Raw genomic sequence first — 16760 nt, forward strand, 5'->3', positions numbered from 1 at the left:
AGATGCTGATTAAACAGCAGGATTATTGCACAGGTGTGTCTTGGACTGGACTGAAAGGACACTCTAAAATGTGCAGTTTTATCTTAAAAAAAACACATTTACAGGGAACACTGACGTACGAGCCAAAGACCAATATGGCGTCTACATGTACATGTGAAATAGAAACAGTTCACTGTCTAATAAATGTCTGTCTAAAAAAAGAGTCTTTGATCTTTTACTTAAACTCATGAAAAATGGGAGCAGAAAACTAAAGCATTTTTTGTGCATATATGATAAAAAGTGTGACTGATAGGTGTTAAACTGGACCTATACCTCAACAAATTAAAGGCTTCACTCACGGATCAGAGAAATGAAAAAGCGGCAAGTCCTTATCAAAAATAATTTTATTGATTCGGACAGAAGCAAAAGAAGCAAACAGAAAAACACAGTGTTTTTGAGATGACCAGCCAAAGCTTTACATCGTGGACTCGAGCCAAAAACAAAATCCTGCTTATTCTAAAACCTCGTCCAGTGTGAACATATGCGTTGCTCCACAACACTTCACAAACAACCAGAGGAGCTGTTATGTGGACTCAGCAGTGTGATGTAATATTCAAAAGATGTGACATAACGCTCAGCGTAACGTACAGTAAGCCACCTCAGAGGAGCTGAAGAACAAAAGGCTGATCAGCTCTTCTCTGGTGAAAGTTAGTGTGGACCTGCTGGTCCGCTCACAGTATTCAATAATATGACGCAGCTGTCATCAGACCCTCAAACTGGGAAAACCCACTCAGCATTCAGGGACTTGGGCGTTTCTTTACCATCTGATTATAAATGATAAACACAAACCTCTCGCTGAAAAAAAAATCAAGAATCACCTATTTGAGTATTTAGTTCAAATGATTTAAATATTTTCTCTGTGTAAATATATAAAAAATTATTACAAAATTAAATTTATTTGGTCAGAATACACAGGGATATAGTGTAGGAGCTCTTCACCCCTTTGCGACATTGCGAAAAAAATCACAAATGACTTACAAATGTCAGTAAAGCAACAAAAATCGCTCTGAAAAAAAATTGTCGCAGGTACTTCATACAAAAAAAGGGGGTTAATTTCATCCTTCATAAGTGGTCAAACAGAATCAAAGGCATGATTTATTATCTTTAATTTAAACGCACAAACCCCAAACAGAAACTCTCTTATGGAAATAAACATCTATATGCACTGATTTTCCACAGTCGAGGTGCTGCCTGAAAAGCTCTGGAGACTGGATTAAGTGTAAAGTCAATAACTGACTCGATTTTCAAAATTTTGAAGGTAATTACATATTTTCCCTTCTCCTCCTCTGCAGTTAGACACAACTCATCCACAACCATCCAGGGTGAAACACGCTGTCGCCTACAGCGGCTGTAGGTAACAGTTAAGTGGACCACACTAATCTGGACACATCCCCTTACACTAACCCAGCCTCAGCCTACATGGACCTAATGGGCATTAATCATTACTGATTCAGGTGAAAATTAGATGCACTTTGGTTCATGGCAGCGCTACTTTAACTCGCCGTAGCCGGAGGCGGTTTTTGAAGAAAAGGTACATGGCCAGGAGACACATGGAGGACAGGAAATACAGAATGACACACAGGCTGATGTCCACTTTGGAGAATCCGATGCTCAGCACGGACATCCAGCGTCCCCTGTGGCTCAACTCAGCCTCCTCAGAAAAGTACTGGCCTGTCAGTTCTCGCTTCAGCCGCTTCCTCTGCTGCGCAGCATCCAGCTCAAAGTCTGCATCTATCGGCTGCAAGCCCACCATCCCGAGCCCCGTGTCCAGCTCCATGCCGAGCCCGAACACAGGCCCGGGCTCCTGCTCCTCTTTCCTCTGCAGGGTGCGTTGTTTGACCCGGCTGGAGGCCGCCAACCGCAGCGCCTTGGCCTTGTAGTGCTGGTTGACAAACGAGTCAAGATCCACGATGTCCTCCTGCATGTCTCGCATCCTCATCCCCACGATGCTCGGTCTCCCATGGGCCTGCCGCCTGCCTCGACTCACCTCCATGTCTGGTTTGGGTTCTGCTGCTGCAGCTGCTGCTGCTGCTTCCCCACCTTCCTCCCCTTCTTCTGCCATGGCTTCATCCTGTGCTCCCTCTTCCTCCTCCTCCTCTTCCTCCTCTTCTTGTGCAGTGGGTTGTGATGGTAGAGGATGTGTCATGGAGTCCAAGGCTTCCCTGGCTTTCCTCTCCACACGTTTCTGAGCCTCTAAAGCTTGCTGTTGTTGCACACGTTTTTCTTGCTGTTTTTCCAGGACCTGGCTTTCATCTTCCAGGTAGTCTGAGAGGGCGAGGAAAAGAAAGACACAGGTCCATTATATTGAATCAACTTATCACCCTTAGTTTATATGTAAACTTAAATCCAGCTCAGAAACTCTTCCTTTGTTTTCTAGAATATGGCAAACCCAAATTAAGAACATTGCAGCATGGAATTAAAGGGATAGTTTGGATTATTTGAGGTGCGGTTGGATGACAAATTTATTGATAGTCAGCATATTATGGCTGACACGTTCCACAGTTGGAAGCAGCAGAGAGGAGTCCCATGGAAGCTGCACAGGGTTAGCAGCAAAACTTATTTTAGGGACCTTAAAAAAAAAATCCATCAATCACCTTGCTGTCAGAAAGTCTTTTCTTATGGGAAACCACGGTTACATAAACCAAATACTGCTCGCTCAACCAGACTCATTTTACCTCGCAGAATACAGGAGTCGCTGGTTTACTGCTGCCTTGATCAGTTATTTAGTTTTGTTGCGTGATTTTGGTTAATTCGACCTTTTAAAACACACAACAAACACAAAAGAAAGGCTCCTTTATGCTAAACCTGGATGGATACGGACAGAGCCTTCGATGTCAGTTTCATCCGTACTTCTGCACATTTTCTGAAAGCTTACACATACTGAGAGACACAACTACAGGACACAATGAAGAAGTTTTGAACTGAATCATTATCTGCATGTGAAGAAAGTTGCTCAGTGAAACAGGAAAGACACTGGTGGAGTTGGAGATACAAGCACTTCAGAAAAATAAACAAAAGTATATATACCTGTCAGGATGCGGCTGGATGAGAAGTAGGACATGAGGAAAAGGAGAACCTGCTCATTGTTCCACCTGTGATCCCCGTTTTCCTTCACAGTATGGCAGACGGGACACATTTCTGGTGAGGGCCACTGGATCTTTGGGAAGTTGGGGTCTTCACTCAAAGCACCTGCAGAGATAAACACAGGAGTAAGGTTACTGTATTGCACAACAGAGATTACTTAATCACTGCAAGAAGATCAAGCTCACAGCAATACAGGGGAGAAAGAAGGATGCATTGTGACCATAAGCTGGTGGTTGAAAATTAAAAATCCTGAATTGTGAGAGCCACAGAATTAAACATTAAACATACTCGTGTGTATTACTGGGTCATCCCTTTTTTCTGTCAATCTGCTTTTTGCTTTAAAAAGGTGTACTACTTACTAAATTGCAATTACATAAACTGTGTCATAACTTCAATCATATGAATAACTTAGATAATATGATACATTACTTAACATTACATTGCTTCATGCACTGTATACTGTAGCAGGTCCACTACTTGCAATGACATTAAAATGCTACTTACAGATAATTATGATTTTACCTGTAAACAGTTTATAATAGTCCTAGAGAGGCTGTTCTGCACTTTTACTTGCAACACTTCAGTATACTGGCTGTTAATACTTTTTTAAAAGTAATTCCTTTACTAAATAGAGCTATTTATTTCACTTGTACACCTTTCTCTCAGCTAACTTAAATGAGATGATATACAAGGTCAGGAAATGTTGCATGGATCCAGATTCATTGCCACAAACAGGAATCATACGTCATAAAGCGCCCAGTCAGCTGCTTCATCCATTGTTGTTTCTTTTATTCTCCCTGTTGGTGCATCGACTTGAGGATATAAAGTGCTTTGAGGACTGGATGCAATCTGTGTTGAACCCATTTGATCTTGTCACAGTGCTCGTAAAAACTAAGTGCCTATATGCATATATGTATGTATGTGTTTTAAGTGTGTATATGTAAATCATCTGTCTGTGTTTGTGTGCATGTAATCTAGGGATTGATATTTGTGCGTGTATGTGTGTGTGTGTGTGTGTGTGTGTGTGTGTGAGTCTATGACAGGGTCTAACAATGATCAATGGGCTTCAGGGATGTCCCAGTGGGAGGGGTGGTGAGATAATAGATGTGGCCAAAGTGGACAGCTTCCCCACACATACATACACACGTACACACACGCACACACACACTCCCTGTTTTCAGGGAGCAGACCTCAGCACCTGTCTTGTCCCTTCACACCCCTTTGAAAGCAGAGTCCAATTTCCAAATTGAACACGAGAGCAACAGAAACCTCAGAGGGACGCTGCTGCTCCTCTAATGAATTAGAAAGTTTCTCCTTTAACATGTTTTCTTTCATGTAGCCGCGGCCCACCGACGCCCCTCGTCACTCACACACTCACAACACTGCATTAGAGATGAAACTGTCTGAAAATATAGCATGATTATAGTAGAATATATCATGGTTATCAGTATTACAGCACTTTTGTTAAACTGTGCTTAAAACGTTCAAAAAGCACTGATACACACACTGAAACAATTTCACTATGTTTTATATTGAAAATCTCTCAACAGTTTCAAAAGGCATCCTGTCATTTGTGATGTCAGTGGTTTCATTGATGCAAAACATATCCATGCTGCCTGCTAACTTTGGTTGATGCTGGACAATATTTACTATGAATTTTTCAAAACACGGTATAGTAGTTTTAATAATAATTAAAATTTGAAATAATAATAATAACTATAATAACTAATCGTCTGGAATTTTATTGTGGTTTCTCATAAAATGCTACATCTATACAAACAGACAAATCTTATTCATTTTCTTGTTGTAACTCTGTTACAAGTGTTAACCACTTTTGAGAGATCAGACCAAAAAATGTGTTTTTACGTATATATAATATATTCTGTTGAAAAATCAACCATTATATCGGCATTGGAAGTCCTTTTGCTCCCTAATATCGGCATTATACCATAAAATCCAGTAACTGTTGGGCCCTATACAAAACATACATTATCAGTTAGTATATTTTTAAATGGCTAAATTCGTAATGGCGAATCATCTTTTAATGATTAATCATTAAAGGACCAGTGTATGAATTAGTGGCATCTAGCGTTAAAATAGCAGATAGCAACCAACTCGCCTGTCAAGTATGTAAGAGACACTACAGTGACCGTGAAATTCCTGCAACATGCAAAAGGCCGGATCTAAAGCCAGTGATTAGTTTGTCTGTTCTGGGCTCCTGCAGAGACATGACGGACTCCGTGGTGGTCTATCAGGATATAAAGGGCTCATTCTCAGGTAACGAAAATACAATTCTTATTTTCAGGTGATTATACACTAACAAAAAAACAAACTTATGAATATTATATTCAATTTCTGCTAATAGATCCTCCTAAACGTTACAAACTTAATCCTTAATATTCCTAAAAACGTACAGCTGCTGAGGAATGGGCATATACACACACACACACACACACACACACACACACACACACACACACACACACACACACACACACACAGGCTTGTACACAATAGACACACTTTGCATGTACACACACAGGGCAGCATCTAGTAATAAATTGCTTGTTGTCACCAACAGGCCATTGTGTGTGTGTCTCTGTGTGTGTGTGTGTGTGTGTGTGTGTGTGTGTGTGTGTGTGTGTGTGTGTGTGTGTGTGTGAGAAAAGAGTAAAAAAAGCAGAGCAGCAGCAGGTCTGTCACTTTACAGCACTGTCAATTTACATCCTCCACCACCTCCGTCCCGGCTCCCTCCTCCTCTGCCTCTCCGCTGCTCAAGATTAATCTCAGTCATATGCACGTGTGTATGTACTCTGCATACAGTACTTTACATAAAGGATACATCAATTTTACAATGTCCTGGATGGGCTGCAGCCTGCGGGTGTGTGTGGGGGCTTTTACACATTTCAGCAGGTGAGAGAGAGCACACACATATGCACACCCCCCCCCCCAGATGCCTCAGATCTCTTTCCTTATTCTAATCAGCTTGCCACATTTGCGGCCAGGGTGACTTTAGCCATACCAGCCATATTGAGATTGCCACAATGGCCTGTCACAGAGATGTCATCACTGCCGTGCATACATATTCATCAGGTATAAATATGTATTGTTCAGCACATCAAACTAGCTTCCTCAGCACTGCAAACTGAGCCATCATGGCTGCCGGGTAGCGTGGCTGATGTCAGACATCAGATGCTCATTTAAATAATCATGAAAACACCTAAACCAGGAATTCTGTTTATTGTATGACAGATCTAACACTTGGGTTGGGTATTGAAATTCAATTTTTTTTATTGATGCTGACTCAAATGTGTCTGGAACACACCCTCTGTACCAGTACTGTGTGCAGGTTATACTATTTTATGTGTCTGGGACTGTTTTCTGTTTTTGCTGTGGTAGCGAAAGACGTATTGAGTATATTTTTCCTATACTAGTATTCTATCAAAGTTTCATAATTGTGGTATCATGACAACTCTCAAAACAAACAAACAAACAAACACTCCTTTCATTTGCAAAGGTAACTTATTCCAAGTCCTAGCTAGTGTTGGGAACTGAAATGTGGTGCCAATATGGCGTCAGTTCCCATACGACTGGCACCTAACGGACCAAATCACAATGTAGATTATGGTGCCTCATTTCTTATCCGCATGCCCGGGCTCTTGATTGAAATAGTTGCCCTCTGTTGCAGCCAGCCTGCAGCCACTGTCCAGCATAACCTGCGCTGCATGCTCCACACTACTTTATGCTGTGGATTAAGGATCCATTTTGACCAAATCAATCAACTCAAACTCAAATCAGAGTTGGTGATTGCTGGGACAGCGGAAAGACAAACTGAGACATTTTTGGTGAGTTTTATTTAGTTTCTGTAAAGTTTGAATGAAGCGAACAATGATGCAAAAGGAGTCTAAGGAGTTTGGCAAGAGTAATTAAACAGCTGCTTCATTGTTAAACAACCACCACCAACATCTATCTGCATTGACTCAGGTACAAATCATGTTTATGGACGAGGTAATATTGAAGTTTTAGTCACTTTACGGTTATTTACATTTGCCAATTTCCTTTTTCACTTTGACATGTCCAGCGCTTTCCTGGAAGTTATAGCAACTAGTGGCTAGTAGGAAACACACTGTTCCCTGAATAAATTAAGTATTTGGGATAGTGGGATAGTGCAAGTATACAACTCAGCAAAATATATAACAATTTTCAACATTTTAATTCCACAAATTAAATATTATAGTTTTAATTAATTGGTCAGTTGTTTCATCTTCAAGAATATCTTGCACAAAAATACGTTTTAGGTTTATCAGTACTGAAAACTAGGAGGGTGAAAGCTGAGGGAGGAATTACAACAATGATAGAAATCATATCACATCATACAGGGTTATTTCAGCTGTACAAAATATAGTTTTTCACACACTGGTATTGGATCAGCACTTGACACTAGCTGTAACATGAAGTTCAGGTATCTGAACTTGGTACAGGGAAGGAAAGAAGGGTATCAGAACATCTCTACTGAAAACTAAGGTACTGTTAAACACAAACCCTGTGAGCAGCTCTGCATGTGAACACACTGCCCTGCAGGCAGCCAGGCTGCTGCAGCAGCTGTTTTGTCTGCAGAAATGTGAATCAGTCTCAGCCTGTTGACAAGCAGCAACAGGACTGAGCTGCCACCGGTCTTAATTCTGCTGCTGCGAGGAGGCCGAGGAGGGCCCTGGGGCCTCTTTGTTGCCAGCTAAATTAATTGTTCGGCCGCTTTACAAATAGCTGCTCTTTCATGCATGGCTGCTCCTGAAAGGAGGGGCGGGGAGGCCTGCTAAAGAGCTCCACTTTAGGCAAAGGGGAGAGGAGGGGCTGAGTGGATGGAGGGATGGAGTGTGCTCTCCTCAGGGAGACGCCGCCACTCATTGCTACAAACACCAGCCAAACCCTCCACTCCTCCCCTCTCTCTCCTTCTGATTCACCCGACTTATCCCCTGTGGACCCCGACTCACCCTCCACCATGACTAACTCCCCCTGCCACACGCCACAACTTGACCCACGCTTGGAGAGGCTCTGTGTGTGTGTGTGTGTGTTAGGAAGGGGGGAGTGTGTGTGTGGCTTGTGTCATGGTGTTTGCCACCTGCTGTCACACAATACCTTGGGAATTGTGTGTGTGTGTGGGCAAAGAGGGCTGGCTCCTGGGGGACCCATCCTGCGAGGATGCTGTGCTATTACTTGTCAAGCGGAGGATATGAGTCCCAGGGGACGGTGAGTGGAAAGAGAGAAAGACTGCCACAGGAATGGAGGAAGAGAGGAAAGACGGATGGGTGAAGGTGGAGGGTTGAATAGTGTTTAAGTGTCTGGGGAGCAGACACACACAGGGACGGGTGTCCTTCTGGCCCCTGCTGTTCAGGACACAAGCTGTCCCCAAGATAGAAGAGGGGGCAGTCAACACAAACAAAAGACAGTGATTTAACAAAGTGGGCTGTTAATGACAGCCCTGTGCCTAATAAAATCATATGAACGCAGATAAGGGAGGAGGGACGCTCAGAGGCTGTTTAATGCTCTCGAGACTGAGTGCAGAAGTGTCATATGCTGATGCAGCATGGTCAAAAAAGAGAGAAAACTTTGCACATTAATATACAAAGCAAGGAAAGACAGGGAAGTTTGAACTGAGGACCAGAGGAGACACTAAACATGTAGGGAAAGTACTAGTACAAGTTAATAATAGAGTTTAAATGGATGACTTATTTTGGGGCACAGACCTATGAGGACAAGGTGCAAGGACAGGATTTGGGGAAATACATCTAGAGGAGTTCTGAATAAGAAATGGCTCATAACTGATGAGGTGATAGTGAGGCGACAGTGGGGTGCAGGAGAGACTCAAAGTAAGGGTGTTAGGATGATGGAAGGTGGCAGACGGGGGTCAGGAGAAAATGGGTGAGGCAGAAGCAGATGATACTTGGAGGACTAAGACGGGGTGACAGCTGGTGTCTGATCTGAGGATCCATCCTTCCTCCTCCCCTCCTCACCCTCTTAGTCGTATTAAGACTAACTGACCATTAGAGGAAATCGGAACTGAAAACCTTCCTCCCAAACTGAGGAAGGTATTGCATAAGATCCCAAGGCATCCGCACGGAAAAGAGTGTGGAAAGGATGTGATGGAAAAAGCGGGAGGGACAAGGATGGCTTAACACGCTAAGGTGTGTAACATGGACTTACAATGTTACAACTTCATATTAGTTGAGATCACTTGAATGCCTGTTTGTTGTTATTAATGTCTTTTATTATGTCTTATACTTGCTTTGGCCCTTAAATGTTCTCTCTAAATGCACCTCTAAATAGTAAACCATCAACATCTATTCTCATCTGTGTGTTTACTAGTGGGTTTAATTTTTCATCTTATTTTCTGTCCCCATTTTTATTAATTCAATGTCTTTTTATGTAAAGCACTTGGTGCATGTAAGTCCTTTATTGTAAATCACTTTGGGCAGGATTTCTTGCATTACGAGTTGCTATACAAATAAAGTTCATTATGTTTAAATTTTCCTGTGTTCAATAAAAATAATACTGAAATAATACCTGTGTTATTAGGTAGCTGGTTAAGATTTCTTCCTGTTTCGTTTATTTATGGAAGGAGGCTGTGCTGCTGAGTTCATCTGTGTGTTCACTTGCCAAAGAAATTTGTCACTGTCAGCCATGTTTTTTGTTTACTTTTGGCATCTTGCTTTTGGAACACTTGGAGGTCAGAAGTGGGAAATATCAACTGGGAAATTCTGACCTCTGACTTTTAATGAAACACTGCATAACAATGTGGGTGAGAGACGTGGATGGAGGCCAACAGCTCCTCACTACAGCCTGTATTGCCCCACATTCACTGAGCCACACCCACTTTGGAATGATTCAATCACACCTGAAGGATCTGATTTACCCCAAGCAAATAACAAAAAAAATGAGAGAAAAGAGAATCACCTCTAGTTTGCATCAAAGACATTCTGTAAACTCACTACAGATGATCACACAGACTCCTACCTGCCAGTCTGTTGTTGACTCGATTGTGTCTGGACCAAAGCCACAGGATGGCTGACGACATCGTGTTCACCTCCATCATGCTCTCCCTCGCCATGTTCTCAAAGTGCTCGGCACACGGCCTGCAGCCGAAGAAGCTGCGGACATAGCTTCTCATCGCGCTCAGCACCTCCTGGGGATCTGGAGGGGAATGACAAGAGGCCGATTAATGCTGTGTATGTATGTCACAATTCAAACAACATCAAAAATTCCTTCCTCGGGTCACTTCAAACACCAACTTTGTTCTCTGAATTGTGTGGCTTTAAATAGGATGTTTAGACAAGTAAATGCAAAACCTCATAGATTACCTCCTCTCAACTTGTAGAAATCAGTCATTATGTAAAGCACAATTGCCTGCCCTTGTAAAGCTGTTTGTCTCTATATATTGTAATGTATAGTTTATAATGAAAGCTTGCTAATGGAAGTGTGGGTCCACAGCTTCCTGGATTCCCACGGTTATGTGGGCCAGGAGTCACAGAGAGCTGGGTTAACCCCATATTGAGATGAATAATCTATGTGAATGGGATAACCCAATCTGGAGATTAAATGTAGTTAACCCTCTGTGTGAATGGTGTCCGGGCTGTTGTCTCAGGACTTCAACAGTCCACAAACATATTTTCCTGGAGCTTTTTGCTTTTGTTCTCGGCTTAGCGGGACCTTCAGATGAACCGGAATGACAGCACGAGTGTGTCTACGAGTGTGTGTGTGTGTGTGTGTGTGTGTGTGTGTGTATGAGCTCTTTATGAAAGTAATGATGGGCTCTTATTAGATGTGTGCTCACACCTTTACTAAAATGTTCACACCTTAAATAATCCATACAGTGTGTGTACTTGAATGCAGGTTTATGTTATGGTCAGCACTGTACAGTACATGTGTGTATCCACACATTAAGCTGGTGGTCTGTGGGGGCCAGATGGACACCCCTTTTGGCCAGTCCATCTGCAGGTCACATGATGGTCCGTAAACCTCGGGATTAACCTCTGTGTGTGGTTGTGTTTGTGTGCATGCGTGCGTGCGTGCGTGCGTGCGTGTGTGTGTGTGCGTGTGTGCATATGAGTTGAGGGGAGATTAACGTCCCTGCCAGGAGTGGAGCCTCCGGTCATCTGCCTGTTTTATTAACCACTCACATTCCACTAATCTAACATAATCCCTTTTCACACAGTCACAATTAGGCTGAATTTTAGCTGTGACAAAATGACAAAACACAGGACAAAACCCTCAAAGAATTCTGGTCAAAACGTCATCATGATATATATATATATATATGTTTGTGTTTCTGTGTGTGTCCAGTCTTTTCTCTGTGTGATGTTAAATCAGGTCAGTGTGAAAAAAAAAGCAGTCCGCCAAACATTCCTGGGCTAATTTGTTTACAAAGCCTCACAAAAGCCCTCATCCTCAGTCCACCCCTGTCGTTGTGAACTTTCAATGGCCCATCTCATTCACAGCAATTGAAGTGTGTGTGTGTGTGTGTGTGTGTGTGTGTGTGTGTGTGTGTGTGTGTGTGTGTGTGTGTACCTGTGCCTCCAGTGCTCTTAGCCTGGACAGTGAGAACATGGAAGAGAGTCCACACCCCACAAGGGTAACGTCTCAGGTGGGGTTGTGAACCCTGACAGCCCACCCACCTCTCTCCTTCAGGCAAAGCTGTGTCTGGAGACTGAGAGAGATGAAGAAAAACAAACAGACACCAATTACAGACAAATGGGTAGAAAAAAACAAATTAAAAGCTTAAAGGATTAACCTGGTGATATTCTATATTTTTCTCATTGTCAACAAATCCCAGGAAAAGACCAAAACCAACAATGGACTGATCCGACTACCAAGTTTTAACTGTGCAACTAAAGCCTGATACAGATTATTCCTGTGTCACAGGTCTCCTCTGCTGACCAAAAACTATTAAAACACACTGTTGTGCTGACATGTTCTTTTAATGTGACAAACGTGAAAAACTGCAATTAAATTTCTAATTGGATTAAATTGGTCAAGTTTGTATTCATACTACGAGGGGAAGAAGCTGGAGGTTTCAAGCATTACTTATTACTTCTAGCTGAGCACTGAAACGGTTCATTCATTACTTTAAGGTAACTATTTCAACAGTTTATCCATTAGTTTTTGCTAACTATTTGAGCAGTTTATCTGTTAGTTTTATCTCACTATTTAAACTGTTCACCTGTTACTTTTAGGTAACTACTGAAGATATATATTCATGACTTTTACCTACCTATTTAAACAGTTTCTGCTCTTTTAGCAATCTATTTCAACTACTATCTGTTAGCTAGTTAAGTATTTGAACTAAAACTACTGTTGCTTTAAGCTATCTGTTTCAACTAATGTTATTTATCTGTTAGTTAACTTTTTTCTATATTAATATTAGGCAATTCATTATTTTCACAATGTAGTCAACCATTTTAACTATCTAACCTTATTAACTATCTATTTTGACCATTTATCTATTATTTTTAGTTAACTCTTTATAATTCTCTGCCAACTAAATTTCAACATGTGCTGTTATGGCTGGCTCAATTTTTGTGTGTTTTTTAATCAAATCATTTCCATTTCATTCACTGAACTATCCACATCCATATCCACGCCACATCCATGAGTGGAAATCACTGTGAAACCTTTTGCTGAAAAAACACAACACCCAGTTGTTTGAGGAGGGGTTTTCACTTAAAAAAAAAAATTATATGATTCCTTAATTAATCTTTAACAGTATTGAATGTGCTTAGATTTCAGTGCCACAGACAGTATAAGGAAGTTAGAAAGCAATGATAGACAGACTAACACCTTGATGGTTTTGGACTTTTCATGGACTTGTTGATGATAAGAAAAATGCAGAAAAACATTAGCCTTATCCTAAACAAGACTAAATTCCAACGACTCTTAAAAAAGTAGAGCCACTACAGCGTCTCCCAACCTGTTCAACTTAATGAAAGCTGTTCCACGTAGTTTTCTCGATCAATAAGAAGTCAATCTCAGGTTAATGGCTCGGCCCTCCGCTAATGAACAGAAGCTATCCAGATCTCTAACCACGAGCCACAGTTGAATCCAATAACATATTTTCTCTGACATAAAGTCGTTTCGCTCGCCGTACTGCATTGCCATCGCTGGCGTGATTGACAGGGTTACTCACATGTCAATAGTAAAGATTTGGTGTGAGTGTATGCATGTGTGTGTACAAAGTCCATTTCCTCTGAGGCGAAGTCTATTCATACCTTCCCATTGATTCATTGATCCATTGATTTGCCTGCTAAAAGCTAATGATGTAAGTAAGTGACTCTTTCAATTTGCGAGGGGCGGTATACCGGAGGCATGCAGGCTTCATTCCAAAGACAACAGCACATAGATCCTCAGCTGCATGTGCTGGCACTGAGACAAGGACAGAGTACATATTGAAATGTCTTGATATTTCTAAAATATCTTTTCATGTACTCACACTGTATGTTTTTATATAAATGTTCAAGATCAAATTTTGATATTTCTTTGACAGAACAGGCATCACTTTGACGCCTCTGAGGTGGTTTTGAACTGATTAAGTGGCCAGACTGACAAGTGACCTTGGTATCTCAGCGGAACGACAAGGCTACTCCCAGACAGACGTCCTCACGTCAGTCTGGGAGCATTTTGTGATGCCCTGCCCTCTGTTCTCTCTGCAGCTGCTTATCTGTCTGGTCTCCCCTCCTTTCCCTTTATAGATGGCTGCCTGTTTACGCTCACAAAAGTCCGTTCTTTTTATCAATTTGCATTCATGAACTTCCTCAGTGCAGTATGTAATGGGCAGCTCACCTCTGAATCCAATGAATACCAAAGATGTAAGACACACAAAAAGTTAACAAAGAATAATTTGAATGTTGGATTGACGGTCAAGAACAAACAAGAAGCCCCCAAATTCATTAAGTCAATTGCAATATTGATGTATGAGGTCAAATCTTATTGTATATTTGCCTCTATGGTGCTGTCTCAACTCACCTGTGTAGAGTTATCCAGTATCTCTTTGAATGCCTCATAGGAAATCTCATCAGCAGTCTCGTGCTGTAGCCACAAGTCTGCAGACCTTAAAAGGTTCATCACAATTGTGCGTCCTGGAAAGTACTGCAGACATGAAACAAGAGTGCACAAAGGAAACAGGTGTTAACTTTAAGAAAGACACAAAACTGTTGATTTTGGAGCAGATGAGATGCAAAAAGGGCTGCAACTTTTTTTTTAAACCATTGGTCGTTCAGTCTATCACATATCATACAAATAGCGAGAAATTTCCAACCTAATTCTCCCAAAAACAGGAGAATAATTAGTGGACAGAGGCACTGTGAGGTCACCCACTGGTTTGTGGACTTTTTTTTGTATTTTGCAACCAGAACGTGTGTGGTACCAACGAGAGCATGGAGCTGATGGGTGGTGTACTACAACTTGGGTGATGCTTACTTTTGGCTCAGTCCACTCCTCAGGAAATAATGGCGGTCTGCTTGGTCGCAAACCAACAGGCAATGTGGAAACACAATACTGATCCATATTTGATCAAAAGTACCTCGTTCTACAGTTTGATCTGAGTTTCATGAACCTCATGTGTTGCACTGAACAGACTCACTGAGAATGATTTGCCAATCGCATGGTAACCACACCCTAAAGCGTGCCCTACTTTATGATCCACGTTACTCTAAATAGGGCCATAATTTACAAAATGAACATCATGCTGTATTGAAGAAGACTTGAAACTAGTGATTGAGACCATAAACTCATTAGGGAACTGTTTACTGAGGTCGGTTGGGTCAGTTTACTATGAGAGTACATACAATCTGACTTCTTTTTGCAACCAGCGGAGTCATCTCCTGTTTAAGGTTTAAGGCACTTCCACACTGGCTTCACTTTTCAGACCCAGAAGTCTGTCAACTGTTTAATATACAGTCTATGCAACAGATACAAAAGTGTTGATTTAAGAGCAAAATGAGATTCAAGAAGGGCTGCAACTAATCTGACAATTATTTTTTTTAATCAAACCATTAATCATTTAGTCTATCAAATGTCTCAGAAATAGAGAAAAATTACAATCACATTTTTCTAGGAACCAAAGTGATGTCTGCTTGTTTTGTCTGACCATTTAATTTACTATTATGGAATTTAATTTACTAGATAGAGGACTAGAAAAAAAATGCATGTGATCATATTATAGAGGAATTATTATCTGTAGTTAGTATACTTTGAAAGAACAAAAAACTCTCATACACCAAGTCAGTTACTTGTAATCCCTTCATTCATAACCATATTTCTGTCGGTGGATTACGATCAGATTAAATTAATTCATTAATGATTCTTCTCTGCTACAGTAAAGTTTATAAAATCTAACAAAAAGTTGGTCTCATAGCTCTGGCCTAAATTGAATGTTTTAGTCAGCACATGTAAATTTAAAGCGATGTGGTGGAAACTATTTATTTAAAATATGGACTTATGTTTTTACTTATATTTGATTACTAAAAGGTTTGTGACACATTGTGTTCTATGTGCAAACATGCCCCTTAACATGCACTCTCCAGTGTTCAAATCAACATCTTCACCTTAGATTAGCGTTATTCTTGACCCACTAATACACCCAATGCACCAAGAAGAAATGTAATGCCAGAATTATCAGTTGGCAACTCATTCTCAACAATATACACAAAGAATACGTGCCGCACAAAAGTTGTGGCTTAAGTGTTTTTCCTTCTCAGCACCTTTAAAGAAACCCACAAAATGAGACAACAGCCGAGTTTAAGCCTCTTCCTTCATTAAGATCCATTTCCTAAGCCACAAACAACCACTTAGTCACTGTCAACTCAGTGCTTTCTCCTGCTGTGTATTTACATCTTTTCAAACTACCATGGTAACAACCACACCTGGGAGGAAACATGATACTGTAACTAGCAGAGGTAGGTACGTGAAGACAAAGAGGAAATCCGGCTGATGGCTCTTTGAGACCAGTGATGACAGACTGAAGACAGACACACGATACTGACAATAGAAACAGCTGATGTCTTGAGTGTTCAGACTGTAAAAGGGAGAAGAGTGCTTTAATATATTTCAGCTAAATGTGCTGCCTATTCTTACTGTAAGCCTCTCTGTGGAACAGATTATTATAATGGTCCTATTTCCCAGAAATGGACACAGATAAGGGATCAAGCTTTTTCCAAGACTTAAACAACAGGCAAATAGACTCTTTCCATGGTAACTTTAGTTTAGGCCTGCAACTACAGAAACAATTACTCACATTATTGATTGATTTGAGTATTATTACTTTGAAAAATTGATAAATGATTTTATATTTATTATAAAAAATAGCTGCCTAACTGACTAACTGTTGCAGCTCTACTTTGGTTGGTTTGGAGAGAGTGATATTTACATAATGTTGGATTCTTGTTGGAAAAGGCTGTTTTATGATAAGGTACAGCGGTGAAAATATTCTAAATACAGTATACACTTAAACTGATATTATTATTTTTTTTAGGTGCTGCTGAAACCTGTTCACAGAAGTATATTGCTTAACTTCCTACCCTGGTATTCCTGCTACTTCTCCACACAGGAGTCTTGCCAAGCTCCATTTGCTGTACGTAATACACTGACTA

General features: G+C 41.0%; 1 protein-coding gene across 1 annotated transcript in view; it reads right to left on the minus strand.

Moving 5' to 3' along the window:
- Window positions 1-365: 365 nt before the first annotated feature.
- qsox1 (quiescin Q6 sulfhydryl oxidase 1) overlaps window positions 366-16760 on the minus strand; it is a 37233-nt gene continuing 20838 nt past the window's right edge. The window contains exons 8-12 of the mRNA XM_084723471.1: window positions 14137-14259; window positions 11686-11824; window positions 10135-10311; window positions 3067-3228; window positions 366-2304 (exon numbers count right to left, since the gene is read on the minus strand). Coding sequence (XP_084579597.1) covers window positions 1517-2304; window positions 3067-3228; window positions 10135-10311; window positions 11686-11824; window positions 14137-14259 — 1389 coding nt within the window. The 3' untranslated portion in view covers window positions 366-1516. The remainder of the gene's footprint in view (window positions 2305-3066; window positions 3229-10134; window positions 10312-11685; window positions 11825-14136; window positions 14260-16760) is intronic.

This window comes from Lutjanus erythropterus, chromosome 7, assembly GCF_056507025.1.
Source record: "Lutjanus erythropterus isolate fLutEry1 chromosome 7, fLutEry1.hap2, whole genome shotgun sequence".
Taxonomy (NCBI): domain Eukaryota; kingdom Metazoa; phylum Chordata; class Actinopteri; order Lutjaniformes; family Lutjanidae; genus Lutjanus; species Lutjanus erythropterus.